Here is a 26,949-nt window from a genome sequence, read left to right as displayed (position 1 = left end):
GCTCAGTTGCAACGCGATGGTGGATCAGAAACACATCCACAAATCCACATTTTTTCCTATCTCTCTGTTATTCTTGTGTTGCATACCGACCGTTGTAACCCTTTTCAGACCAAGCCCATTTTTATTGTTATGCAGAGCCCAGCACAACAAGATCTTGCGTCCCTGGTGGTGTTGCTAGGCTGCCCTAATGATGCGGTAACACTTTGTTTTGTTTTCCAGCAGGTCATGTCAGTTCATCCAGATCTCCACCAGCGCTATGTGCGGGCCTGCCAAAACCTGGGTCAACCTGAAAACCCTTTCATTGCTGATGTGCTTCGAGAAGCCAATAAAAATGACAAAATGTAAGGAAATAACAATCAGCATATTTCAGATGCTTCTGAAAGCGTTAAACAAGATAGCAGGACAACGAATTGAACAATGAGAAAGTTCATGCAGTTTCAGGCTTAAACGCAAATCATATTTAGCATTTACTGCTGCAGTTCTGGTTTGACTCATCTTGACATTATCTTGGCAGAAGTTTGTAGCTATATATCCGTTCTGGGCAGCTTTACAAGCAGTGAAATCAAAAAAAGTGAAAAATGTAGAGGATGGTGCCTTTGTGTCCCTTAAAGAAGCCAAACCCAGTGTCTAGTTCTCCTGACTCCCTTCCTTTTGTCTCTCTCCCGTTTAAAAAGCCTCAGCTGCATTCAGTTAGTCTCCAGCTGGTAATGCTTCCCTGAACTGTCTCTGAATCCTGCCAAGGTATTAACTACCCAAATTCTCTCTCATTATGTGGTTAGGTGGGGCTTCCTCTCATGGATGCTCCTGAGGTCAAAGTTAATTGTCCTTTGGGGAGAAAAACTGAGAAAATACAGTGTAGTGAAATGGCTTGTGTTAGGTTTTGATCCTGAGGGCAGGATAGAGTAAATAAAGGAAAGGGAGCAAGTGAAAAAGGAGACCATGAGGTAACCTCCAGAATAGCCTGTATTTCCATCTGCCTTCGCCTCATCTTGCATCCCCCTGCTTTCTGTCCATGTGTGCTAAGCGTGGTCTTGCAGCTGTGCATTGTCTTCAGAATATCAAAAAAGGACAGTGCTGAGGTACAGCTTGAATCACGTCATCTGTCATGGTGTTACCAAAGGTAGTGGCAGCAGCTGACTGCGTGCAAACACGTCAGTGAGGGCAGGCATGGATACGATTCTTATCTGGAGAGAGAATTCATTTTTCTGTATCATTTTTTTTCTCCCCATGTGCTTATATTTTTATGTTACAGCAGAGGGACAAAAGGGATCACGTTAAAAATAGCTGGAAATAATCATCTAGTGCCTGTGCAGAGAGTTACAGATGATGATCTTCGAGTTCTTGCCTCTGTCTTACGCGATACAGTATTTGTCACAGGTAAGCTTTTTTCATATACATTTGACATTGCTGTGCTAATATAAGAAAACATAAGCAGCCTTGATTTCAGCCTTAGTTCATTTCTTTTTGTTTAGAGAACAGTTCATTGTAGATACACATCTGTCACATTCTTCATCTTTTCCAGGTTTGGATCTTAGGTGTAATGTATTGACTGATGCTGGAGCAAAGCACATGGGAACATTCCTCCAGGTGCCAAAATTATGTTTATCATTCAGCAGTTTGTAATTTATTTGGCTATGATAATATTTATTTGTGGTAAATTGGAGACAAGAATGCGTTGGTTTGGCAAAATGCCATTCATTTTGACTTTCAAATCCAAATCCATCCCACTGGAATCTCAGAATTTATCCTCTGGGGAGGTTTTTAATGTCTGGTAGAAAACCATTGGACATTTGGCTAGGGTGTCACTAAAAAAGAAAGGTAGAATAAACCGTGGGGCTTTTAGGCTTACAGTTCAATTCAGCAAAGGAGGTAATGGTAGTGTCAAGTGTGCCAGGGCCTTTGTTTTAGATACTTTATCACCTCTGTTAGTATTTTTGTAGGTCTAAGCATAGGAAACTTTAATGCTGCCTTTCTGTCATTGTAAGCACCAGAACACAGATGGAAAATGGTGAGTTGCCACTCAGTGCCTGGGTTCCTGGAGCTTAGGGAGGGCCATTAAGTTCACAAAATGCCTCAAGGTCTGCATCTGAGCTTGACCACCAGCCTCATTTGGTCATGCTGAGCATGCGGTTTCTGTAGGCCCCGTGAGGACCTACACACTACACGTTTTTCTGCCTTTCTGTCATTATCTGACGTACTTTGGCATTCTTTCTTTAACTACTTCTCCAAATCAGGGGCTACCTGAAATGTAGTGAAGGACAGAGGTTTTAAGCACATGTATGATGCATCTTCTTTTTGAAAAATGCAGGTGTGCTCTGCAAAAAAAATCTAATTGCTTTCTGCTTTGTTTGTTCCTAAGGAAAACTCCACTCTGCAGTACCTTAACCTGATGTTTAATGACATTGGCACAAGTGGAGCAGAGCTGATAGCGAGAGCACTCCACGTGAGTATTTGTCTGGGAGATTTGGACAATGGCATCTAGTTTGATATTTTTTCTTTTGATGAGCAGTACTAGCTGTCCTGCCAGCATCCGAGCTGGCTGAAAGGGCCCTCTGTCTTCAGCCCATTCAGCATTTTGCTGTATCACAGGGATTGCTTGTTTTCCTAAGGCGGGCTTCAGAAATCAGATTTCACACATGAGGAAGTTGCACTGTGCTGCCATTAACACTTAATTATCACAACTACCACAGCTGGATTTTTCTGTGTGAAAAGTGCTATGCTATAGGATATACAATGTCATCGTGTTTTTTCCTTTTTTTTTTTTTTAAAAAAAAAAGTGTTAGATTTGCCTGTACCTTAATGACAATATTTGTCTGGATTCAAGATGTCTAAGACATGTTTTCAAAACTTTGCCTTACAGCAGCAGCACAAAAACATGTTTGTTACTTTTAATGTGGTTTCCCAAGGAAATGAGGCTTGTGTGTAAGATTTGTTGTGTTTGTGAAATGAGACTCAGGTGAGCACTTTGTTCCTCCTTCACGGTCTTTGAACTCTGAACTGATTTCAGCTCAATTTCACAGGCCTCCAAAACACAAAGGTTGTACAGTAGATGGGCTCACAAACAGCCCCCAAAGCTACTTGTGGAGGCCGGTGGCAGCATTTGCTGGGTTTGCTGAGTAGATGGCTGGCGCGACCCAACCAGCCAGGCAGGCCCTCGGCAGCGTGGGCTCCCCCTGCCCGGCCAGGCGGGGTCTGGGGGTGAAGGGGTGTGTGATTGAGGGAGGGAGAGGGAAGGAGATGCTGTAGCCAGGTACCACAGCTGGGGAGGCAGTACTGGGGACATGTGGAAGACATAAAAGTCGTGTGGAACCAGGCTTCATTAGTTCTGCTGCTCACGGAACTACTTCTTTTGGAGTCACTTAATCAATCATAGTCTCTGGTAATGAGTCATTACTGAGTGGTACTGAGGAATTAAAAATACAAAACTACTCTGCATTGCATTTAGGGCTTTAACAGTGAATAGATATTTCATATCCATTGACATTCTGTGGAGGGTGAGGGGAAAGATTCTGGCTTTTCTAGACCTCTGATCAGAACTTTATATTGCCAGTGAAGTCTCCAGCCCAGCAAAGACTTACACACCGGTTTGGCTCAGCACCAAGTGGTCCTACTGAAGGCAACCGGCTTCATTGAGCTTTGACTGGTCATGTTATTTAAAAGACTATAAAAAATAATGCAAATTATATTCTTGTTTAAAATACGCTTACTACATTTACATCAGTTTTGATCTAATTTGCATTTCAGCTGCCAGTTTAGGCAGAAATACCTACCTGGGTATTTTCATGAGTGTGAGATCTGTGAACCTGGGAGAAACAAAGTTTACAAATACTTAACTTTTTCTTTGAGTCTCACACGTTCAACTCTGCTGTGGGGAGCCTGAGCCAACTGCTCAGTCAGTGTTATCACTTAGACATGATTCTCCTGGAGGGATGTTTTGTCTTTGTGTGACAACCAGCAGGATCCGCAGGAAAAGGACAGTGTTGTTTTTCAAGCCACTTAAAAGGAATTGATTTTTTTTTATTTTATTTTGTCTAGAGGAATGAAACTCTCTTGTATTTGAGAATGACTGGAAACAAAATAGGAGACAAAGGTGGGATGTTCTTTGCTTCCATGCTACAAATTAATTCAACCTTAGAGAAGCTGGATCTTGGAGACTGCGATATGGTGAGTAACCCAGTAACATTATCAGCAATGACATAAGCCTTCAGGGGTATTACAAAGGTCCTGCAGTGGTCAGTTAGGGGAAAATGCCATCTCTTGTCATTGATTTTATGTTTTGTGATAGCTGGAGGTAACACAAAATATAATATTGCACTGCGTACTTGGAAAGGCATGTTGCATAAAGCACCCACGAAGTAATAATTGATGATATATTAGAGCCATGACGTCCCTAGGAATCCAGGTGCTTGGATTTCACATTTTCCAAGGTTTGTTTCTGCTGTTCAGTTTTGTTATGCTGTCTAAGTCCTGGGTAGTAAGTCACATGGAAGAAATTACTTCTTGTTCCCTGGAGGTTCTTTTCCTTCTGAAGTGTGCAATGCTTTAACGCCTGAAAGTCACCCAGGCCCATAATTCTGTTGCTGCTGTCAGAGCTCGATCCATAAAGGACACAGGCACAAGAGTCCTGAATTGAGTAGAAAGGCACCCAATTTGATCTTGGATAACTTGCTGCCTCCTAGAGCTGGGTGCTGAGACTTCTTACACAGTGCACAGGGAAAGTCAGGGGGGTAGAACTGGGTCAATGCGCTAAGCAGGGTGTTTCCCACTCCAGTCAGGAAATGACTTTTAAAACCCTCCGGGTACGGCAGGAGGTAGCGACTGGAGCTGTCAGCCTCCTCCCGGTGCAAGGCCCCAGCACCTGACTGATGGTGTGTCCATGTGTGATCACATCAGAGGGGCTGGGAGGTGGTAGTGGTTCTTCTCCCTGCCTGGGAGAACTCAGTCCTGCATCCTGCCCTCCAGGAGAATGCTCTAACCAAGCGAGACATTAAGGTGGGCTGCTCTCAACCTTCCTGGTAAGGGTGCTGATCCTGTCATGAGATTAAATAAAGTATATGTTGGGCAGAAGGAGTAAGTTTGACTGTAACCTAACTGTTACTACTGTCACCTGGAGGCAGGGAGAGAGAGCAAGCTGGGGTCTGGTGAAAATTTTATTATATTTATTTCCTGGAGTTACAGAATTTGCTCCTAAACTAGAAGGGGGAATACTTCTCAGAAACCGTGAAGGGCGTCATGAAAACATAAACAAGGAAAATGTAGCCAGTGTAGGATTTATTTAAAACCTTAATATGTTTATGTTCACTAGGGAGTTGATAGAAAACTGATTTAAAATGAAATAGCTTTGGGAGTAGACCAGCCTAACTGGAAAATAATGTAAACATAAATTAGTGAGCAAACGAGAAGGAAATAGAAAAATCTGAACTGGCCTGTACCTGTACCTGATACTGTACCTGATCGGGCCGTCACTGCTCTGTACCACGTTAATTCACGTTTGGAATCAATTTACCTAGTGGATAAATGTTACCTAAGACCTTTACCAAAGACCTCAGGGAACACACACAAGCAGATTTTAATCCATAAATTAGAAAAACCAAAAAATGGGATCAATTAAATGGACAAGTATCTTTGAGATGCATTGTTCTTGCTTTCTTTTTTTCTGAGTTACCAAATTTCATGGTCATTTGTAATTTTAGTTAATTCCACTCTATTATCCCATAGGGAGTTGGCATTGGTATTATCTGAAAATGTACATTGTGTCTGTAAGCTCTTGCCTGCTGCACTTGCATCTCTCCAGAGTACCTGGAGGCAGAAATAATAGTATTTCCAATCTGAGCTCATTTGGTGTTTTTGATCTTCTGACAATTGATTCTAAGAAGTCGGAGGAACTTGGTAGCTTGAGCTACACGTTGGACAGGTTTCTCTAAAGAGTTTATTTGTTTTCATTTCCAGGGTACGCAGTGTCTAACAGCCATAGCAACAGCCCTGACTCAGAACAAATCAGTCAAAGCAATAAACCTAAATCGTCCTTTACTGTACAGCCAAGAGGTATGTAAGTAGACTGTAGTGTCAGCTTAGTCAGAGAGAGAAGCACAAATAAAGTCAGTACTGATGTATTTACGGACAGCTGAACTACATGGCTCTCTGGGTTTCCTTATGAAGTGAAGTAAATGGTTGCAGAAATATTCTTTTTCTGTGCCAAGTTTTGTGCAGTCACGGGCCGCCCCTGTTTAACTAGGTTAATTTTTTTTAAAATTCCTTCCTTGGTACCTATGATTTTGTTAAATAATGGGCTAATGGAGAGGGCTTGGTAGTGGAGAGCCGAGTATTCAGTCTGCTGTTACAGCATGGAGAGCAAGCTGAGGGAGAAACGCTGTTTAGCAGGAAATGAGGAGAAGAACTAAAGACTGCTGTTTATCTGAGCAGTGCGATACATGGGCAACTGCCAGAGCCCGCAGCCTCGAGAAGAAAGGCACGCTTCACTGTTGTTTCATTGTGAACTTGAAGCATGAATTTAACAAGAATGAACCTGGCCAATGTAAAACCTAGGATGCATTTGCTAGCCAAAACAAAGACAAAAACCCACCAAAACAATCCAGTGCTGAAAGAGAACCTGCAAGGCAGCTTTTGCTGGGGGCAGCGCCACAGGCCCCTGGATGTGACCAGGCGCTCAGAGCTGTGGGGCTTTTGCTTGCGGGCGTGCAGCTCCTGCCCATCACTGGTCCTGCTGGCGTCTTGGCCACAGAGCTGGGGGCGGTGGTGGCTTCACCAGGCCAGCAGCAGTTGTCGGACGTCTGTGATAGGCACAGTATTTTCCCAGTGACAGGATAACGAAATTAAACTGCCAGGAAGGCTGGATCTTCCTAAATTCCCAAAGGTGAATTTAACAGTTTAAACAGATTTTAGTTGTTTCTTTTCTGCTAAGACAGGGCTCGATCTGCCTAAACCCAGTTTTAGAAATAAATGTAAACTACTGCTATTGAAAATATGGGCCATTAACACCCTAGTCCATATCTGTGGGAGAATCTATTTGCCATCGTTCCCACCTTCAACTCTATCATTTTTTGAGGCCTCTGGGTTGTTGCTTTATTTTTGCCTCACAGTATTCACTCAGTTATTTTCTTAACTAAATGTGACAACTCCAGAACGACCTTACTTTGTGTTATTGGTGACAGGACATATTTTTTTCCATAGCAATCCTGTTTCTTTTTATGAAATAATAGATTAGCACCGTGACAAAATACTTTAAATGTTAGTGAAGACTGAATCAAACATTCAGTTTTTTAAGAGCAATGACTGGGAGGACTGATTAGACATAGTGATTTAAACATTGACACTCCTGATATTTGCAGGGACATATATAGTGCTGGAAATCTGCAAAGATCTTTCTGGTATTTTTCAGGTTTTTTTATTTTCAGCATGATCATAACGTGTTGAATCCCGTTGCTATTTTTAAATTTTTATAATTTTTTATTATTTTTAATTTTTAATACAAAAAGCTGCCATTTATTCTAATTCTTATTACTATTATTTATTTTAATATGTCTTTTATAATACATTATAATAACAACAGATATTTTTAATACAAAGCTGCAATATACAAAATAGGACACTACAGATGACCAAATCTTGCTGTTAGTTGTACATCTCCCTTTTACTGAAGCAAGAGCGTATCTTACCCTAAAGCACAGCTTAATAAAACTGAGTGTATGTTTTTAGGAAGAGACCACAGTTCATGTAGCTCTGATGTTGAGAAATAACTCCTCTCTTGTGGAACTACATTTGTGCAAGCATGAAATGAAAAACTTCGGTGTAGAGCGATTGTGTGAAGCATTGAACGGAAACTCCAGCCTGAGATACCTTGACCTTAGCTGGTAAGAGTTACCACGTGACAGAGCCCTGTCTAACATTAGGCACTCATTTTCCTTAGCATCCTTTGAAAAAAATGTCTGCATCTCTCTTTCAGTAATAAAATAACCCGTGATGGTGTAAAGTTTTTGGGAGAGCTACTGAAACGGAACCAAACCCTGGAAATCTTAGATCTTAGTGCAAACCGAATAGAAGATGATGGAGCCATCTACCTGAGCGAAGCCTTGGCTTTGTGCAACAGTTCTCTTCAGGCGTTAGTATTTACATAACTCCTCCAGAGACTGCAGGTCTAACGACTCAAAGTATAAGAAGCTCGGACTTCGCGGTGGCTGAAGGGACATCAAAACTGTGTGCTTTGACATTACCGTCAAAATGGAAAAGTCTGGAAGTTCTAAACTTTTTAGTCCATTTTTCTTTCTCAGGACAAAAAACCATGAAAGATGGAATGGGTGGGATTCCTTTGCCTAAACAGAGGTACCTCCTGCCACTGGAGATGCCCCAAGACCTGTGAGGCAGCCTGGGGCGCTGGCCAGTGGCCCATGGGTCCTTTCAGAGCCCTGCAGCTTGGAGACCAGGCAGGTCAGGTGGCACAGGAGGCCTGTGCTTGGGTAACTGAATTAAGTCCCCTGTAGCTTCAGGTGAGCTAAAGGAGTAAAACACTAGGCCAAGAAAAGCCACTCAGTCTCATGTGCTAATGCCTCATGTCCACTTTCCCACGCTGCCAGGCCGGCTCATATTTCATTTTATCCCCTTTTCCTTGTACTTTTTTTTTTTTCACCTTGTATCCATTGCTGTGTGAGCTGACATACACTTGTTCTTCTTTTTCAGGGGTTTTTGGGGTTGACGCTTAAATCAGTTTTGTAGCGGTTCATCTTACCTGTGACTCACAGGTTTTACAGTCATTCTAAGGAGAGGGGAAGGCAATTAGATCTCACTAGTTCTTTTTGCACCTTTAAAGTCCCTGTGGTGCACAAATGAAAACAAACCAAGAGCTGTACATCTTCAGAATTGTAAGATGATCGGATTCCATGCAGAGATAAGGCACTCTATTTGTTGATTCTGATCTTCAGCATGTACGAAAATCCTCTGTTTAAGTTGGCTTCCGGGTGAACCCAAAAAAGCTGTAATCTCTCCATCAGGGTATATTTTGTAGCCCGCATTAAACCCTGCGCCGGCAGGATGTAAAAGCTGATCAAAGGTGTTACCTGAAACCATTAGTTTTAAGTAGCAGACTGAGGAGGTGGCGGCTGCTAGGTGCCTCTGAAAGCCTTCCAGGTTCACTACTATAAAAATAACTGCCACTCCACAAAGATCAAAGCTTAGCTTGGCTAAGTGCCAAGGCTCGGCCTTCAAAGCAGGTTGGAGACGAGACTGGCCACCACGCAGTTAAGTCACCGACACTGAAGAGCTAAATAGTGAACAAGCTGGCTGCAATAGTCTGGGAAGTGCCTGAGAAATAGTACAAGCCCATAGTCCAAACTGCTTTAGCAACCTGGAAAAGATTTCGTAGTAGGACTGGACTTGATACAAATACATAATTACATTATTAATAATAAATATCATTTTTATGTCGATATATGATATATAATAATATAAAGAATAAATCATAGTTAAACTCTCAACTAAGAGATGTGAATCAGTGGTTGGCACACATTTGCATAACTATTGTCTCTGTTCATTAGGTTGTCAGTAGTAAGCAACAACATAAGTGGCAAAGGACTTGTAGCTCTTTCAGATGCAATGAAAACAAACGTGGAACTTTCCTATATTTACATTTGGGGGAACAAATTTGATGAAGCCACCTGTATGGTAAGTGGGTGAACTGTTCTAATAGGGTTGGGTTTTGTTTGTTCTAATTTGTTTTTATGATCATGGGGAAGACTACAGCAATTTGTGAACAAGATCCTGATTTACTCTGGCGTTTTGTTTTTTAAAAACATAATACGGTGGTGCTGTAATGGGACTCACTGGACATTAGCATACTGAAATGGTCAAGTACTTGCCTATTGTCTGTTGTCTTCTAGAGCCTTCACTGCAGTAAACGTGTAATATTATATGTTGGATTATTGTTCTTATTCATTTCAGGCATTTTCAGAATTAATTCAGACGGGTCGCTTGAAACCTAATTGTACAGACGTGGAACCGTATGAAGTGGATGGGCACGTTCGCCTTGCTGAGCTCTCCCACGGCCTGAAGAAGCATTACTACTGGACCCCGAGTTGTGGGGAGGTGACCAACAACGACGCTAATGCCAGTCTGGCAATCGCAGCCGTTTCAGAATACTTGTGAGTGAGGTCGCAGCTGGATGCCTCCATGGCCTTGCAGTTTTCCTATCCTATTTCTACTGAATTAGATTATATCAGTATCAGACTTGCTGCAGGTTGTTTCTTCAGGATCTTTAGTCTAGAAGGAATCTAAAAACACTTGAAGTGTCATTAGAGGTAAAATATCGAACCAGTGACCTTAAAATGTGTAGCTAAAAATACCCAAGCTATTAAAAGCCCATTAATAGGAAAATGCATTCATTTTGCTGCAGTCATTTGTATTGCACACTACCTCCTTCACCTTACCATGATTAGCTGTGGTTCCAGGCTCCCAGATGACAGATGAATTTAGTGAAATACCCAGAGGAAAGCATTTTGAGCATGGCACAGCGCACCAAGAGTGATGCTAGGTATGCTCAGCAGTAACAGGGAGTAGAACAGCTGCTGACCAGAGTCATGTGAAGAGTTTAGGCTGCAGCAGTGCAGATGCATGAATTGAACTCCTGGTAGCTGAACTGCTCCGCTCTATTTAGGAGACCATCTCAGATCAGGATTTTTATAAAGTGCTTCTTATTTAAAAAAGATGCAGGGGCTGGTTCAGAGGAGCAGCGGAGCCTACAGATAGAGTATCACGACCGCAGGGTCCTCTTCCACATGGGAGCCACAGAGGAAGAGCTGTCGTTGCCCTTCCTGGGCTGTGGTCTCTGCAGTCAGGTTTCCCACGTAGCAGGGAGAACCCACAGGTAACGTTATTGGCTCTCTGCAGGCTGGAATACAGCCAGGCAGACAGAACGGACTTAAGCCCAGGACTGCTGCTGGGCAGCAGCTTTGCTTGACAGCGAATCAGCTATGCTGCAGAACAAGGTTCTTGTTGAAGCTGAGAGATTTAGGTAAACACAGTTGTTCCTACTGTGCTCTATGGACCCTCTCCTTTTACTTAGTAATGGCGTGCTTTTGTCTGTATCCAAGAGTCACCTTTTTTTTTAGTTAACCAAGTTAGTTGAACTTAAGCATTAAGCCACTATAATGCTGGAACTTTAAAGCTAGTGCACCTAGTTTACTGCTATATAAATGGTATTTTGATTAACTTGTGGCATGTACTTGTTCCTTGTACTACAAATGAAAAAAACCAAACTTGGTTTCATTGTTTGTTCCTGTCTCTTAAACTGTTTAAAAAGATTTATATCATCATAGCCATGTGGCAACTCCTACACGTGAATAAGACAACGTATGCATGTAATGGTGGTTCAGCATTGTATAATGGTTTGGATGCAGGCTTCTTAGAAGTTCAGGAATCATTCGGCTTGTTTCCTTGGTACACCCACCCTGCTCCTACCTGTAGGAGTGACTAGATCTGTGCGCCTACAGAGAAAAACTCACCAAACAGGACAGCAGAGGTTTGCTCAAAGGCTTCCGCTAATGCAATCTTGGGCATGTCTAAATGTGCCTGTTAAAAATTAGTGTAGAATAAGTAACAGAATAATCCTTGAATGTATGTGCATGCAGGCAAGACCTACAAGATTGAAGTATGAGGGGAAAAAGATAAAGTAATTTCAACAGTAATAACCTAAACAGCAGCGATAGGTTCTGATTCTGTATTATCACAGCGGTAACGTAGAAATGGGGAGATGTATGGATACCCCTTACCAAGCTGAAATGACCACACTGGTACTGTTAGCTGTTCTAAGTGTCGATTTGGTTTCTTCTCACAAATTAGTCAGGCTCTGTTGGTCCAAAAAGCGCTAAGTATCACTAAAAGGACTTAGAGGTGAGCCTGCCGAGCAGGTATGTCTGTTCTACTAAGCACAAGCTGACATGGAGGCTCCTTCTGTCCCCTCTTGCTTGCTAGGGACAGTGTTTAAGAGCTGACCAGGCTTCCTTCACCCTCCAGGCCAGCGGTTCCCCTGTGTTCTCTTCACAGAACAGCTTAACAGATGTAACACCCAAAAGGTGAGGGCAGGAGACCAGAAATTAATTAGCTTTGGGGCCCACACAGGGTCACCTTAACCTGTGGTCATCTTGCTGAGCACAGAGTCCGTAGGTCACACTGTGAAAACCCGCTTCTGGAGAGCAGCTTGTATTTTAACTATTGTTGCACAGAAGAACAGAGCCATGAGAACAAGGTGAGGAACGTGTTTGTTGAGAAGAATCTGCATGCTATGAAAATTCATAAGGTTTTAAAAAATGAGATAGGCCTGTGTTGTCAAAGTTGATGTTCTGAGTGCTGCTGCTCCGGATCATTGCAGGTCACACTCTGCTAGTCTAAAAAGAGTACTTTCAGTACTGAGACATTAGTGATAGAATTTCATGCCAGAAAAACCACTACAAGATTCAGACCAAGGTGTATTTTTTCCATGTCTCTGTCTTTCCCTTGTCCTTTCTTTCCCTTGTCCTCTATTTGAAGTCTGGGCTAATTTCATTGCCCAAATTAAGCCTTAATTAACTTGTATGAATGACATTCATTAATCTGCCGTGGTAACAGGGAACCAAATCTACCAAGTCAGCCCCAACTCTACCAACAGCAGTGTTTTATTCTTAGTACGTGTGGTAAGATGGCAGCAATGTCATACACAAAATATAACAGTATAAATGGCATCTACTTTAAAAATCACTGGCGTATGTTTTTGAAGTATTTTTACTCTATCTGAACCCTTGTTTAACAGCAAGATGCTTGGCCCAAAAGAGCACTCTGTGTTATCGGCAATATCCCTAAAAATAGCTCAGGTGTTATAGCTCACTCCGATATTCCTTTGAAGAAAGGACTGCAGAGTAATTCTTACCGAACTAGGTATAAACACTTCTGGCAAACTAAAATAATTATTTATGCAGAAACCTGTCTTGCTTAAAGAAGTCTCCACTAGAGACATTTATTGCTTTCCTCTCTCTGAAAACCAAACCTTAAAATTCTTAGAAGATGTACCTTGTGTTTCTGGAATGAGAGAATTTACATGGGCTAGAAATTTTCACCATGGTCTTCTCAGTAAGTTATTCTAGGAGCAAAAGCAAGCACAGTCCTGCTCTGGAAACCATTGTTTCAGCTTCCAGAACTCACCGTAACTTGCTGAAAGGCAGCATTTTTGCCCCAATCTAAAGGGGAGTAAAATGACTGAGCCAGCAGGCCAACAGTACAACGCAGGTCCCTTACGTCCTACTGTGTGCTCTAGCCACCAAGCCACCCTCTGTAAAATTAATCTACTAAAAATAAGTTACAATACAAATTCCAATAAAGAAATTCCCTGAATATCTCCTTTGGCATAAAAAGTACATCCTTAAAGCACCCTGTAAAAACAACCGAACAAAACCCAAACCCCCCCAAATGCCTCAAAACAAGTGGAAAAAAAAATAACCTAAGAGTAGTTATACTAGATTGTATTTAGAATAACATTTTTGCTTAGTTTGAACAGACCCAAAATATCTTCTGTGAGAAAAATCAGGTGCTTTTACTGCCAAGAAGAAAACATAGTAATCCTTGCCATGTCAGTGTGCTGCGCAAAGGGCTACCTTGCATCCTTCTGACAGGGTGCTTTGACGGTGGTTATGTTAGACTGCTTCCCTCCTCCTTTTGTTGCTACCCCTTGCAGTTATAGACAGGAGACACAAGGTGAGGGAAAATTACAAAAGTTTATTAAAGTCTAACATAAAACACTTCAGGCTAAATATGTACAACTCCCTCCCTTCCCAGGGGATTATAAAATTGAGAGTTGAGCTATGTACAAATCACAGAGGAAAAATTGTATATACATGAAAGATGTTTTAAAAATAATTTAACCAAAAAGAATAATTTCTTAGTCCTTTTCTGAACTTTATCCTGCAAGGCTTATCGCTAGCCTCTCCAAGAACACAGCCTGAAATCCTCAACATGGGATTTGTCCATACTCGAAAGCTTTTTTTGGAACACGTGATTTCAGAGAAGTTGTCGTGCTTTGTGCCCGCATTTAGGCACACATTTGGAAGCAAGTGTCATACAAGGAGCTATTCTTGCGTAAGTATTTTTGAACAGCCTATTCAGAAATTTCTAGATACAGATAACCTATTGAGGCAAAACTTGCACTGACTTCAGTGCAAAATTGACTGAAATGGTACTGAAACAACAGTGTGATAAATCATGTTGTTTTTTTCCTAAATTACTGCTAGTGGAATTCTTAAAATGCCCTCTTTCATTTTGCAGTTAGGTCTCAAGACGGAGATGTCTGCCTAAAAAGATTCCATGCCTTCCCACATTAATCCCTCCCAGAAATTATCAATACTGTTATAAACCTTGTACCTCCAAAACAAACTCAGAATCCTTAAGCCTAGGAATTAGATGGGCAGCCGACTTCCATGCATCTACTGGCAAAAGGTACAGTACAGACCTGCTTCCTCAGGTCCTACAGCACCCAGCCTGAACACACCTACAATTTTATTTTATATATATATATTTTAAATCTATATTCTAGTAAATGAATACAGTTCACAGAGATCATACCTCAGCAGCTGAGATATCTTCATGAAAGATGAGGATAAAAATCAAGACTCTCAGATGGGGACTCAAGAGTGCAGGTCACTAAATTATTGCTCCAAGATAAAACTACGAGCCTGTGTATTTTATTAAGAAAGGTTAAAATTGTTGTCTTGTAAAAAATAATGATTATCATCTTGTCTATAAAGAAAACTAAATGACTAATAAAGCAAGTGTTACTGTTATAAGTATCTAAACAAATCCTGTATAAATCTAAGCACTGTATTTTTTAAAAAAGTCTGAAATCTAAGAATACATTAATAAGCTATAATTTTAGAAATATAAAAACAGTCCAAACAAACATCGTTATGGAATGCATTTTCTCTGTAGGAATGTGATTTTTAAAATTTTTTTGTTTTCCAGAGCTAGTTCTTTCTTGTGGCCATTTATCCTGGATCTGCCAATCTTCAGATACTTTTCCTCAAATAAGAGCAGCATATCATTACTCTATCTTCCAAAGCTGTTTAAATATGAAATTTATCAATTGTACGGTATTGTTCTTGTTTCGGTATTCATGACTAAGCCTACGTCTATCCCAAGACTTCTGCTCTATTTTCAGAGAAAGTACAGAGGAATCTCAGGACAAGCTACACAGAGTTTGCTTTGTTTTACAGCGTCAAGATCCCGATCTTTGTGGTTCTTCAGTCTTAAATGGCAAGCCTAAGTAATCCTTCAGGTGCTACATCAGCAACGGAAGCTAAAAAAGAAAATGGGGAGAGAAAAGGGAGAAATGCCAAACAAACGGGGGGAAAAAAAAAACCAAATGGAGAACTTCATCCATTGTCCTTTGCCAGCATTATGAAGGACATCAGCTGTTCATAAACGCTGTAGTACAGATGAGCAAAGCACATCAAGGTCAGGCAGGTGTGGCAGTAATTAGCTTCAGCAGATGGGGTTGGAGATGCTTGTGTTAATAATGTTCCTGGTGGACATGGCTGTACTCCTTGCTGTCCGTGGGAGACTTGATCAGCAAATTGGCCGTATATTACAACATAAAATACAATCAAGAAGCAGAGTTTTAAACACGCCACACACTAAGAGGATCAACACAAAGAAGCGAAAGGTCTCCTACTTCACAAGTACAAACATACAGGAAGAGGCGGGGAGGGAGAATCTGTAGGAGTAAAGGGACTGTTTGCAGAATATTTAAATGAAACCCTCTGAGAAATTTTTCACAGGTCTGTTTAATTAAGGTGCAGATTAATTATTACTCCATGTAGAACAGAACCAGTTAAGAGGTATCTCCATGCTCTTCTATTTATCAGTGTCTGGACACAAGGCATCAGTGGAGAGAAAATGCTAGCACCAAGTAAATGACCAACAAATAATATCTTTAAATGCATTGTTGGTACAGTAATGACTGTTTCCTTACTATTTGATGATTACTTCAATAATGCTTACATTATGTTAATGGCACAAACTGGCAAAACGGAGTATAAAAGCACTCCTATTGTCAACTAGTCTTTAATGACCTTACCAAGACACTAAAAATGTGGCTTTTTAATAATTTACGTCGGTAGTAATAAAACACACCTTTACATGAGTCTTGCCAGATACCAGTTGTGTGCAGTTACTGTGGACAAGTGACACAAGAGGTAAAGCAATACATAAATCCTTCACTTAAACCAAATTGGTCATACTCTAACAAAACCTTGCCTGGAAGAGCATCGATCTGCTCTGTTGTGTTCTTCTTTAGTGCCCCCTCACGTAGCATTCGCTTATTATTTTCACAGTGAAGGGCAGGATTTATTTCCCCTTCTGCACCTACCGTCTAGGACAAGAAGCAGCACTACTGTAAAAAAGAATTATGAAGCTATGATTCATGCCTCACAATTATGTCAAGGCATCTTTTCATCTCACCTACAACATGCGTGTTCCAGCTCTCTTTTTGAGCAAATGTTGGCGTTTGTGCCAAAACCAGGGCATTTTAGGGATGGGAAAATAAATGTGGGATAAGATGCAACAATGCTCGATTCACTTGAAAAAGGAAAGAAAAAAAGGAAAGAGTGATGCGTTGGAAAGAATACCCAGTAGTATCTATGCCATCAGAACCCTCTGACTTCCCCCACTACAGGGAAAAATTAACTCTCCTTTACCTGCTTTGCCAGGAAAATATACACAAAACTTGCCTTCCCTCTGGTCAGACCTCAGCTGAAGATGGTTACTTCTGGCAGCCAGCAGTAATCCTCTGCAAGCACCTCACCAGAGCACCGGCCTACCTTCCATCACGTACCGTTGTATCACCTTGGCATGCAGGAGTACAAGCTTGCCAGTACATTCAAATGATGATTTTCCCCCTTACGCCTCTGGGTTAATGTTCTTAAACTATCAAATATGGCTTAAAACGTCTGCTCTCAAATGACTGTGTGACACATCCCATCAGCAGGAACATGGGAGGAGATCTCCAAAATACATTAACATATTTAACAGAGAATTCTTAAGGCAGGTGTTGCTGGAAAGGTTTCGTCTCCTGGAAATCAGTGTTAATTGCAAATGGAAATTTGATTGTAGATGAGCACAATTCAACGAAAACCAAAAGACAGCACTGCGCGATGGAAATGCCTTACAAGTGTCTTTACGGGGCGGGGGGAAGAACGAGTCCGATTTAAGAAGCCTGACTGCTTGCTTATGATCATTTTACCAAACGTATGCAAGTTCACTACCAAATTACCTTGATGGCTCTGGCTGTGCTGTCAGTATAACTGCTGCAAGAAAATAAACTGAGGTTCTGAATATCCAGTCACAGCAGATCTTAGTAATGTTTCTGATGAAGGCGACTGACCACCCGTCACGGGAAGCAGCATCTGATGGTCTTCAGTCCCAATGGGAAGAGGAAGTGCTAAAGACATCTCGGAGGGTTTCACATCTATGGACTCCGATAAAGGACTCTTCTGACTCTGAATGGATTCTTGTTCATTGAAAGAATTATCAAGTGCGTTAGAATCAGGGGGAGTTTCAGATCCTGGGGGAAGGGAGAGAGGAAAAAAAAAAAAAAAAAAAAAAGAAATGTTCAAAAGCTCCTGTGCAAATTCTGAAAATTCCCTTTCAAATGACTGTCAAAACAACCACTTGGTGTGTCAGAGACTGCCTGGGCAGCTGGGCGATCCATGGCTTCAACGTGCCCCCAAGCCAGAATGAGCTGTAAATACAATGTAAGCACTGAGAATCACATCCTCTGCTGCTTGTAGCACGACAACTGGACCGATGATGCGTTCCAGCCTGATCTCTATTTGACGTGGTACAGAAGATAACAAATCCTTAACATCACAGCGAAGCAGCTTTGGAAAAAATGTAATTATGAAAGTTTCCTTGACACTTTCCAGCCCAGAAAAATCTTAAGAACCACAGCCACATCTAAGCATCCTCTTTTAACTGAGATAACAATGTACAATACATCATTTACCCATAAAGTTCTTTGGAAGAAAACCTTTTTTATCTCCATTCCAGCCAGAGCTAGTACAGTTTTTATCCAGTCACTTGAGAAATTACTTTCTATTCTTAACTGACATCGCTGTTAGTGGATTCCTCACGGCCTTCCTGGTTGAATGCAGCCTGCCACCGCTCTTGGACAGCTTTCTGATTAAGCCACATCAGGTATTTGACCCTTCCTCTATCAAAGTGTGCTCTGAAGCGGGTTACTTCAGCAGTGAAGCTCTCCTCTCTGCCTTCTCCCTCCCCGTGAGAGCTGACCTGCCTTGGCCGCTCTCCCAGCTCAGCCCTCAGGCTCCGCCAGGCCCTCCCGACCCGCACTGCTGCTCTCGCCTCACCCTTGCTTCCACCGCCTTCCTGCTGCACTGGGGCCTGCCTAAACAGGGCTTCTCGAGCTTCTGACATTCAAAGCTGCCTCTGCACGTGACTCTTGCCTTCTCATCCTCTCCCTCCCAGTCCAGACGTACACAGACACCTACTACTCCTTTTTCCACATGACAGAGGCAAGGGCATGGTGGTTAATACACTTAAGGATGGACAGATAACGAGGTGTACGGAGCCAGCACTGAAAGAGGCCGGCTATCTGAACGCCTCTGCTTTGGACCACAGGCAAGTAACATATGTCAAAGTTCTTCCTAATCAAAATCTGGTTTCTAGAACAGGAATTAAATGTATTTGAAAGTCTTTTTAGAGCAGTATTCACAGCTGGGAGCGTTTTGCTGGCTGTCTGATCTTGCATTTGCTAATCCAGCTCAGATTTGGATTGACATTGACTGCATATATATAAAAAAAAACCCTTTCCCTGTCACATTAAAAATATTTGTGCCTTCAGGATGTAAAGTAATTCCTGTAATCAGTATGTCTTGTTCACCTCAGTTAATTACCCTCATAAAGACACACCTCTCTGACATATTCAGAAGAGGTAAAAAACTTCCTACAATTCAGACCATGCCTTCACGTGGGAACTCTGACAAGTTACTAAGACAAGAAAGTAAATATTCACATGCAGAAATTCTTGTCAGCAGCAATTCACTTCTATGTTGCTCAACACGTGTCTGCGATAGCAATGCAAATGCCTGACAATTTGTCTTGAATCTACTTTAAAGCATGTACTTTATGCTTTAAAAGGTTTGGGTAACTCTAAAGCAGATGCTTTTGGCTCTAAAATCTTTTATTTTCTAATTTTAGGCCTGGATGAGCAAAGAAAAAAAGGTTAATCAGCACTAAAGACAAAACAGTTGATGTAGTTTCTTAACCTTTCTTTGCACAAGGAACTCACCTGTGTGAACTTTTGTTTTGTGCTTTTTAAGATTTTTAATATCTGTATAAGAATTTCCACACATTTCACAGATAAATGGTCTTTCACCTGAAAAAAAATTGGTTTGGCAGTTAGAACCACCTTGAAATGGAAAGAAAACACAGTTAGAAATGTAGGATAATGGATTTCAGTGTCGTATTTTAAAATGCAACTTTGTAACTCTTACTTTGTCTGTGTGTCCATACTCAGAATAAAATTGTTTCTAGAATAATAGATTAAAACGAAGCAAAACCCCCCAAACATTAGAAGTAAAGCCACGATCATGCATCAGCACCTATGCTGTTAACAGATTTTAGTCTGAAAAGGCAATTAAACAAGATTTCACAAATATTTTCTTTAAATTATGTTAACATAGAGATAGATAAATTAAGAAGCTCTGCTACTTTCAAGTACAGCACAATATGGTGTATTTTAAAGGCAAAAGGGTAAAGGTAGAATAGAATATTATTTATAGCGCAGGAAGCAGCCTGCCTGGAAACTGACCTGTATGGGACCGAAAATGTTTATTGAGCTCTCCAGAGGAAATAAAACTCTTTTCACAAATGCCACAGATATATGGCTTCTCTCCTAAAGGAAACAGGAGGAGTTTGTTATTCCAATACATAACCCAGAATACACATAAAGAACAAATCCAAACGAAACAGAGGTAACGCCCAATGGGAGAAAGAGCTCCCTACACTGGAGTCAAAGGTAACAAAACACGAGAAAGGAGCCGGATGACAGCTCCAGGGGTAACTCCCGATCTAGAGATTGTTAGACTGGGGTCGGTACCTGTCTCCAACCCCTCCGCAGCTGGCAGTCTGCCCTTGCCAGGCCCATTCTGGTACCGCAGCGCTCTGTCTCCCCTCACCTGTATGTTTTCGGGAATGGGTGATGAGAGAACTTGAGACGGCAAAGGCTTTCCCACAACTGTCGCACACGTAAGGTTTCTCCCCCGTGTGGCGACGGACGTGGTAGGTGAGCGTGCTGGCCTGAGCAAACCGCTGCCCACACCGATCACACACGTAGGGCTTCTCGCCGCTGTGCTTCCTGCCAACGAACACAGACACCAGTGAGCTCCTGGCAGAAAGGGAAGCAACAGCACTTTATTCCCAAAGTTCCTTGTGCTGATGTTCTGCGAACTAAAAAAAAAACCCATTCCTAACAAATATGAGTTCGGTTTGGAGTTGGCAGTTTCTCACGGAGTGAACATCACTGCCTGTTCACTCTGGGAATTGGCACATCCACGATTTCAATGGCAGCCAAATCGAACTACAGGCCCTGCACACGTAACGTGTGCCCCGAGGACTCAGCACGCTCTGCATATCATGCATGGAAAGATAAAATGATGATTCCTAACAAGGGAATGTAATTCCTGCTCCTGCCAAAACATGCAAAGACATGTGAATGGCAAGAACTGTTCTGCTTCACTCCCCATCAAGGAACTCTCTCCCCGTTGGTGCTACAAGCAGTTTAACACCAAACCAAACCCGCATCATTGCCGTAAGGATACCAGCGCGCGTGCTGTAACTTTCATAAATTGCAAATTGCTTCCCTAAAGAGAAGTACGTCGGTGTAATTATTCTGTGATGCAGTGTGAGAGAAGACCCAAGAGAAAAGGATTAGAAGTGACCAAATTATGCAAACATGTAACACACACTCACACCGGAGTAAATTATTCTGTTTAAACAAACACCTGGATAGGCATTTGCAGGATCTCACTTTTGCCCACCTGGCATGAATCTTCAGATTGCTTGAAGTAGCGAACTGCAGATTGCAGACATCACATTTGTATGGTTTCTCTTCTCCGTGATGCATCCGGCTGTGGAACACCAACTGGCACTTCTGAGCAAAGCCTTTGTCGCAGAGTTCACATTTGTATGGCTTCTCCCCTAGTGAAAAATAAAACCCTTGTGCTCTCTGCATTTGCATACAAAAGCTTTGCAACCCATTACCTGACCAAAGTTTGAGTAACTGTTCTAAAACTGCTTACAAATAACACCTCGGAACATCCCATCATCAGCCCGCTGAAGTGGAATGTGCCAGGAATGCAGTGGATAACAGACTACTTTTGAACGCCTTACCTTTAGTAGAAAAAGGATAATTAGTATTTTTAATTATGCCATTTCCCCCACGTTACTTTAAGAATGCTACTACTACATGTTCAGACTTTTTGCTGGTGATGTCTGTCCATGATTCTGAGTATTCAGGATGAGCCACCGGTAAATCATCTGCCTTTGCCAAACAGCAATGAGCCTTCAATGCACAGTCTAGTGCTCACTAATTTCTCGTTAGTGGCTGATGTGGGACGCTACAGGTACTTCTCTGCGTATTCATGTTTTCTTAGTAGTCAATAGTGGTCAATCCATCTCACACAGCGGATCGCGTGGCTCTGCAGCCCTACATGACTGTACAGAAGAGCCTGCCTCTGCATTTCTACGGCAGTGCACAACCAAACCAGGAACTCAACAATTCTTAAGTATATTGTGCACATAAAAACTTCAAAAATAAAAGTGTTAGACATCTAACCTGTCGTCTAGCAACCAACACAGTGAAATTCCGTACCTCGTCATGCAAAAATTCTCAATACAACACCCTCAAAAGTAGAAAGCGCAGCTGCCATTCCTACGAGCAAACTGTCCCTGAACACTGCTCACAAGCTCCATCTCGCACACGAATCTTTGGTTTGTCACTGCCTGACAACGTTTGAAATCCTCTCCCTTGGTTACTGAAGGAGCACGGCGTTCTCCTGCAGCTGCACCTCAACACCTCCTACTTCACCTCTTTCGCGTCTTCACAGCTTCCTGGAAAGAGCTCCACTGCTGGCCTCGGCTCAGAGTTTTCCAAAGGGGAAAAAGAGCGAAAGCAAACAATGTTTTTATCTGATTCGCTGTTACTTCAGAATTCTGAATGCCAGCCACAAAAGGAAGAAAACTACATAACCCAGGTCCCTCTGCTGCTCCCTGGGCTAAGTACAGCAGCAAAGGCAATAGCAGGAGAGCAGCTACGCCGGATCAGCCTAAAGAACCAACTAACCCGGCATCAAGTCTTCCACCTCTAGGGAAGAACATACGAAAAGAGAAGCAAGTACAGTGCTTCCCCCATACGCCTTCCTGGGCTCTGGCAATTTGCTCTTCATCATCTTTTTAAGTCAGCCACATTGTCTTAATGTTTAAGCATTCGTAACTGATTTCTCTTTGATGCTTTGTTCAGCAGCTCTCGATACAACACAAACTTCTGGTAATGCTACTGAATGAAGAGATCGTAACACCCTCATACGTTTCAGCTGCACATTTTACTAAATAAAATCCCAAATGCAGCCACCTCCCCTACCTTTTTTGAAGGCCCTATGGGTGAAGTTACCTACTTGTCACAAGATTCCTTTTTTCCCCGCAGTTCTGTTATCAAACATATATTAGGATTTGATGCTTAAAAGAAACAACCCACAAACAATAGAAATTTCAATATCAAGTACAGTGACCTTTTCAAGCTTTACTGGCAATAGTTTTTGGCACTCCATCCCATTTAATCACTCTACAGAGTTACAGCACAGCCAGGTCTTCCCAGTCTTTCCAGAAATCAAGGTGTTCAGACCAATAAAGTCCTTTCTGGGTATTTAGACTATGATTTTTGTACTGAAAAACATCAAAACATTCCACGCTACCAGGATATGGATACTATCCCCGCACGTGTCCTAGCAGCAGAGAAAACTTGTAGAGGAAGAAGTCAGAAAGCAAAGATCTTTTTAGTCCTGTATTCACGGGCTGCGATTACAGGTCTCCACAGTCCATGAAGACAAGGCCAACGGCTTACCTGTGTGAGTTCTTACATGAGTTTTCAGCTGATTGCACTGGGTGAATGCCTTCCCACAGAGCTGACACACGTATGGTTTCACTCCTTTGTGTATTCTCATGTGTCGGCGGAGGCTGCTGGCTTCCGAAAAGACTTTTCCACACGTGTTGCACACCGGCTTAGCTTTGGAGTACTTCTGGTCAAGCTCTTCCCCGGAATTCTCCAACTGGTAAGCGTTCTTTTCACTGGTGATGTTAGACATACAGTGCTCCTTCAGTGCACAGCTTTGCTGAGGCTTCCCCCGTTTCTGTTTCGCTGCAATAGTCTGAACTAGGATATCCTGCGCCGCCAGCGTTTCGCTTTCCACTACAGACGCCAGCTGCAGTTCAGAGTTATCGCTGCCCTGGGCAGCCTGTTCCGTTATCTGGGTGGCCAGCTTATTTGCATCTAAAAACATCTCAATGGATGCATTCTCGGTCACATCGTTCTGATATTGTACGGATTTATTCTGGACGCTTTTGGGGGAGCTGAAATTCTTCTTTCGCTTTTTGGTTTGAGGAGATTTCTTTTCCAAAGTGGCTTTTTTTGCCTGTGGTTGAACCAACTCTGCAGAAGGAGCATCTGCTTTCTCCCGGTTATTGTAGTCTCGGAGAGTCAGAAGGCAAGTCTGTTGATTCATTTCAACATTTCCAGTGATACTAGATGTCTCTGTAGAAGAGGGATTAGCAATAAAAGCAAAGTCTTCCATCTTGATTTTGCATTTAGTGACCACTTCTTCCACTTTGAGATAGTCGGCAGCCTGGTGAATTTCTTTAACATTCCAGCTGCAAGAAAACAAGACTTGGGTGACAATATTCTGGACAAAGCAAGCATTTGTTCCGTACCAACTGGATCAAATACAGACGGCACAGCTACAGACAAGTTACACTGTCAGAAAGCGTAACTTTGGGAACACGCACAGCAAGACCTGATCTCTTAGTGCTGCAGTGCCATAAGACAGTACGACACTGGCTCCTGATCTGCCGGCCCATGCCTGGTGGGGTCTGCAGATCCACAGAACCAAGCATTTTGCTCTCCGCTACAGACCTTTTGTAGAATTTTAAGCTAAAAGTCCAGTTCTAAGGTGGTGAGGCTAGACACAGGGTTGTCGGTCCAAAAAGCTCAGAAATCACAGCACAAAGGGATAAAACACTGGAGAATAAAAATGCATAAGTTATCACTCTATAATCCTTCTGCCCAAAAGCCTTATGTAATTTGCAAGCAGCACATTTGCCTCAGCGTTTCTGTGAGGCGGATATTAATCTTGTTTTATAAAACGATTTGCAGACAGTCTTGATTCTGTATCAGCTGCTCACAGACAACATGAACACCAAGAAAGTCCTCATTAAACTACTACGCTCTATTTTCGGTTCCTGCAATGGAGGCCTTGATGGTTTAGAAAAAATTGGTCCAGAAAAGGTGGCAATATGTACCATCAATCCATTTATGGATTTACAGCATTTTAAAGAGAGATGGTTGGGATGGTGTTGTTTACCATCAATCTATTGCGCAGTAAATGTAATTAAACAGTTAGTAATTAGACCCAGTTACTCCCTGTACATGAATAAAAGTGTTTTAGTACTGTGTATGACACCAGCCCTGAGTTCAAAGCACGCCCTCCCGGTGTCACCCACGCACCCACCAGCACAGACGACAACAGAATTCGCAGACAGTTGCAGCAGCAGCCCAGAGGGATACAGAACAAGATGATGGGTGTACAGGGCAGACCCACAGGCATCATCTTCTGTCAAATAGTTCTCCCCGGGTAAGAACCGTACTTTCACCTTCCTATTCCTTCAGGGATCTCAACTGCTCAGAATGAATCCAGAAACCCTCCCACTGCAGTCCCAGGTGGACACCAAGAATGCTGCACGCTCCTGCTCATATGGAATTTGCAAAGCGTCCACCGTTAATTTCACAGCTCTGCTCCTGCTAACACTTGCAGCTAATTTAAAAAACAAAAAAACCCACCCAAAACCAACAAACACCACCCCGAATATACGTACTTGAAGTATCAGATATGAGTTTTCAGATGCCAACAGCAACACAGCTTTTTTAAAATGCATTTAACATCAGACATTGAGAAAGGAGTTAAAATCCTGGCCTACATACTCCTAAGTAGTCACACTTCCCTCATGAGGGATAATCCCTTTCTTTCCCAGAAAGAAAAGCACTGCAAAGAATCCTCGCTCCACATGGAGCAACACAGCGGGCACAAAACCAAGACAGTAAAGGGGGGAAACACTTTTCCTGTGACTCCTTTTGGACGCTGTGACGTATGATTTTAAGTAACAGATCATGCAAATTCTAACAAACTACTATTTTTTTTTAAATCGTGCCTATCCTTGCGCATTCCTCAGGCTTTAGTTTCTACTGTACATACAGTTTCTATCTGTTCTCTCAAAAAACAGACTTCTATAATGCAACTTCAGAAAGAACACACTTAGCCTTCCCTCTCCCGGTAATTGCATCAGACTGTCAATCCCTTCCAATCCAGACAGAAAGACTCGGAGAGTGAAACTATCCATCAGTGAAATATCAGACAACAATACTGATTTGGCATGTACCATGTGGTGTTTTAAAAACATACAAACAGGCGATCCTCAACGTGTTAATACGCATCGTACCCACTGCTATTTTTTCTTCCAGAACTTACGACAAAGAACAAAAAACCCAGGACTGCCTTAACACAAAGTTTATTTCCCTATTTTCCTTCCCCCTTTAATATAGCATATGTTACCTGTCAAGGTTTAAATTTCCCGTATAAATAAATTCCAGGAGTTTTTGGAATCCATCAGCTTTCACTTGAGTCTGATCCAAAACAACATTGTTGTCGGACGTGTCTCTGTAAAACGCACCGAAGTACTCGCTGAAAGAGGCAAGCACATTTCTGTGTGCTTTGAACTGGAACTCCCCGATAACCACGGTGCAGTCACAAAGAAAGCCGGCCTCTCGCTGCTTGTTCAGTCTCTCTAAAAGGTGCTCACAGTGATGGGAATACTGCATTTTGGTAACGAGCTGCAGCCTCTTCGTTACGATCTAGGAAAGCAAAAAAATCCTGATATACATGCAAGATTTAACTTTGTCTCCCCCCTAGCAGGGTAAGTTAACGACTACAAAAGCCTCAGCACTCGAATCCCACAGAACGGGTTGTGTAGCGGCGCTTTTGTAGGAGGTACAGCGAGATGGGTGGATCCGTCTGAACTTGGGGAGCTGCTAATTTTAGAGGCAGAGCGAGGGGCAGAGGGCACCGACGCGCAACTCCCCACCCGGATCAGAGGATTAGCTCGCCTAAGCCTACGAGCTGTCACGTCAACACCGGACTCCGAGGAGCGCCTTGCAGGGACGAGCAGCCGGGCCCGGAGGGCGCTCAGGTGGCCACCCCGGGGGCACAGCTCCGCTCCGCGGGGGCCGGGCAGGGGCCGACCCGGGTGCGGGGAGTCCCCTGCGGCCACGGGCGCCCCGGGACGGGAAAGGACGGGAGGGGACGGGAGCGATCCCGCAGCGCCCGCCACCCCCGCCGCGGCCTCCCCCGGGCCCGGGCCCGCCACCCCTATGTCGCCCGGGCGCTGCCCGCCCGCCCCGCAGGCCGCCGCGGGCTCCCCCGCGCCGGCAGAAGGAGAGGAGCGGCAGCGGCCACGCACCTGCGGCGGGGACGGGACGGGACCGGACGGGACGAGGAGGAAGGAAGAAGCGTCCTCGCCTCAGGCCGCCATGTTCTGATGACGCCCCGCGCGCCGCTTCCGGGATGAGACTTCCGGTGC

At 42.9% G+C, this 26,949-nt stretch overlaps 2 protein-coding genes across 7 annotated transcripts in view; one reads left to right on the top strand and one right to left on the bottom strand.

Moving 5' to 3' along the window:
• Positions 1-19,923, top strand: part of LRRC34 (leucine rich repeat containing 34) — a 21,393-nt gene extending 1,470 nt beyond the window's left edge. The window contains exons 2-12 of one of the 4 annotated variants that reach the window (XM_064457968.1): positions 220-341; positions 1,253-1,377; positions 1,523-1,587; positions 2,360-2,443; positions 4,036-4,164; positions 5,950-6,045; positions 7,717-7,871; positions 7,964-8,119; positions 9,549-9,675; positions 9,952-10,151; positions 15,243-19,923. In XM_064457968.1, coding sequence (XP_064314038.1) covers positions 226-341; positions 1,253-1,377; positions 1,523-1,587; positions 2,360-2,443; positions 4,036-4,164; positions 5,950-6,045; positions 7,717-7,871; positions 7,964-8,119; positions 9,549-9,675; positions 9,952-10,151; positions 15,243-15,279 — 1,290 coding nt within the window. In that variant the 5' untranslated portion in view covers positions 220-225 and the 3' untranslated portion in view covers positions 15,280-19,923. Of the gene's footprint in view, positions 1-219; positions 342-670; positions 742-997; positions 1,121-1,252; positions 1,378-1,522; positions 1,588-2,359; positions 2,444-4,035; positions 4,165-5,949; positions 6,046-7,716; positions 7,872-7,963; positions 8,120-9,548; positions 9,676-9,951; positions 10,152-15,242 lie in introns of those variants that run through there. The other 3 variants (XM_064457972.1, XM_064457970.1, XM_064457969.1) reach the window with 3 other exon arrangements.
• On the bottom strand, positions 13,733-26,949 carry MYNN (myoneurin). 3 transcript variants are annotated; one of them, XM_064457958.1, is made up of 9 exons: positions 26,830-26,949; positions 25,926-26,224; positions 23,168-23,970; positions 21,087-21,246; positions 20,226-20,404; positions 19,859-19,942; positions 19,337-19,423; positions 17,292-17,590; positions 13,733-15,571 (listed from the first exon to the last, which is right to left on the bottom strand). In XM_064457958.1, the coding sequence occupies exons 2-8, from the start codon at positions 26,189-26,191 to the stop codon at positions 17,322-17,324; spliced, it is 1,848 nt and encodes a 615-aa protein (XP_064314028.1). In that variant the 5' UTR covers positions 26,192-26,224; positions 26,830-26,949; the 3' UTR covers positions 13,733-15,571; positions 17,292-17,321. The 3 variants fall into 3 exon arrangements, with proteins under 3 accessions (XP_064314028.1, XP_064314029.1, XP_064314027.1); XM_064457959.1 differs by having other exon boundaries at positions 13,733-15,325; positions 17,300-17,590; XM_064457957.1 differs by having other exon boundaries at positions 13,733-17,590.

This window comes from Phalacrocorax carbo, chromosome 7 (genome assembly GCF_963921805.1).
Source record: "Phalacrocorax carbo chromosome 7, bPhaCar2.1, whole genome shotgun sequence".
NCBI classification, from domain to species: domain Eukaryota; kingdom Metazoa; phylum Chordata; class Aves; order Suliformes; family Phalacrocoracidae; genus Phalacrocorax; species Phalacrocorax carbo.
This window is presented reverse-complemented; position numbering and strand designations above follow the sequence as displayed.

Coding starts and splice junctions, on each gene's coding strand:
- MYNN (XM_064457957.1), bottom strand. CDS start 26,191: ATGCAGTATTCCCATCACTGTGAGCACCTTTTAGAGAGACTGAACAAG. Junction 23,971..25,925: donor GGAAATTTAAACCTTGACAG/GTAACATATGCT, acceptor GTTTTCTTGCAG/CTGGAATGTTAAAGAAATTC. Junction 19,943..20,225: donor CCATTCCCGAAAACATACAG/GTGAGGGGAGAC, acceptor TGTTTCCTTTAG/GAGAGAAGCCATATATCTGT.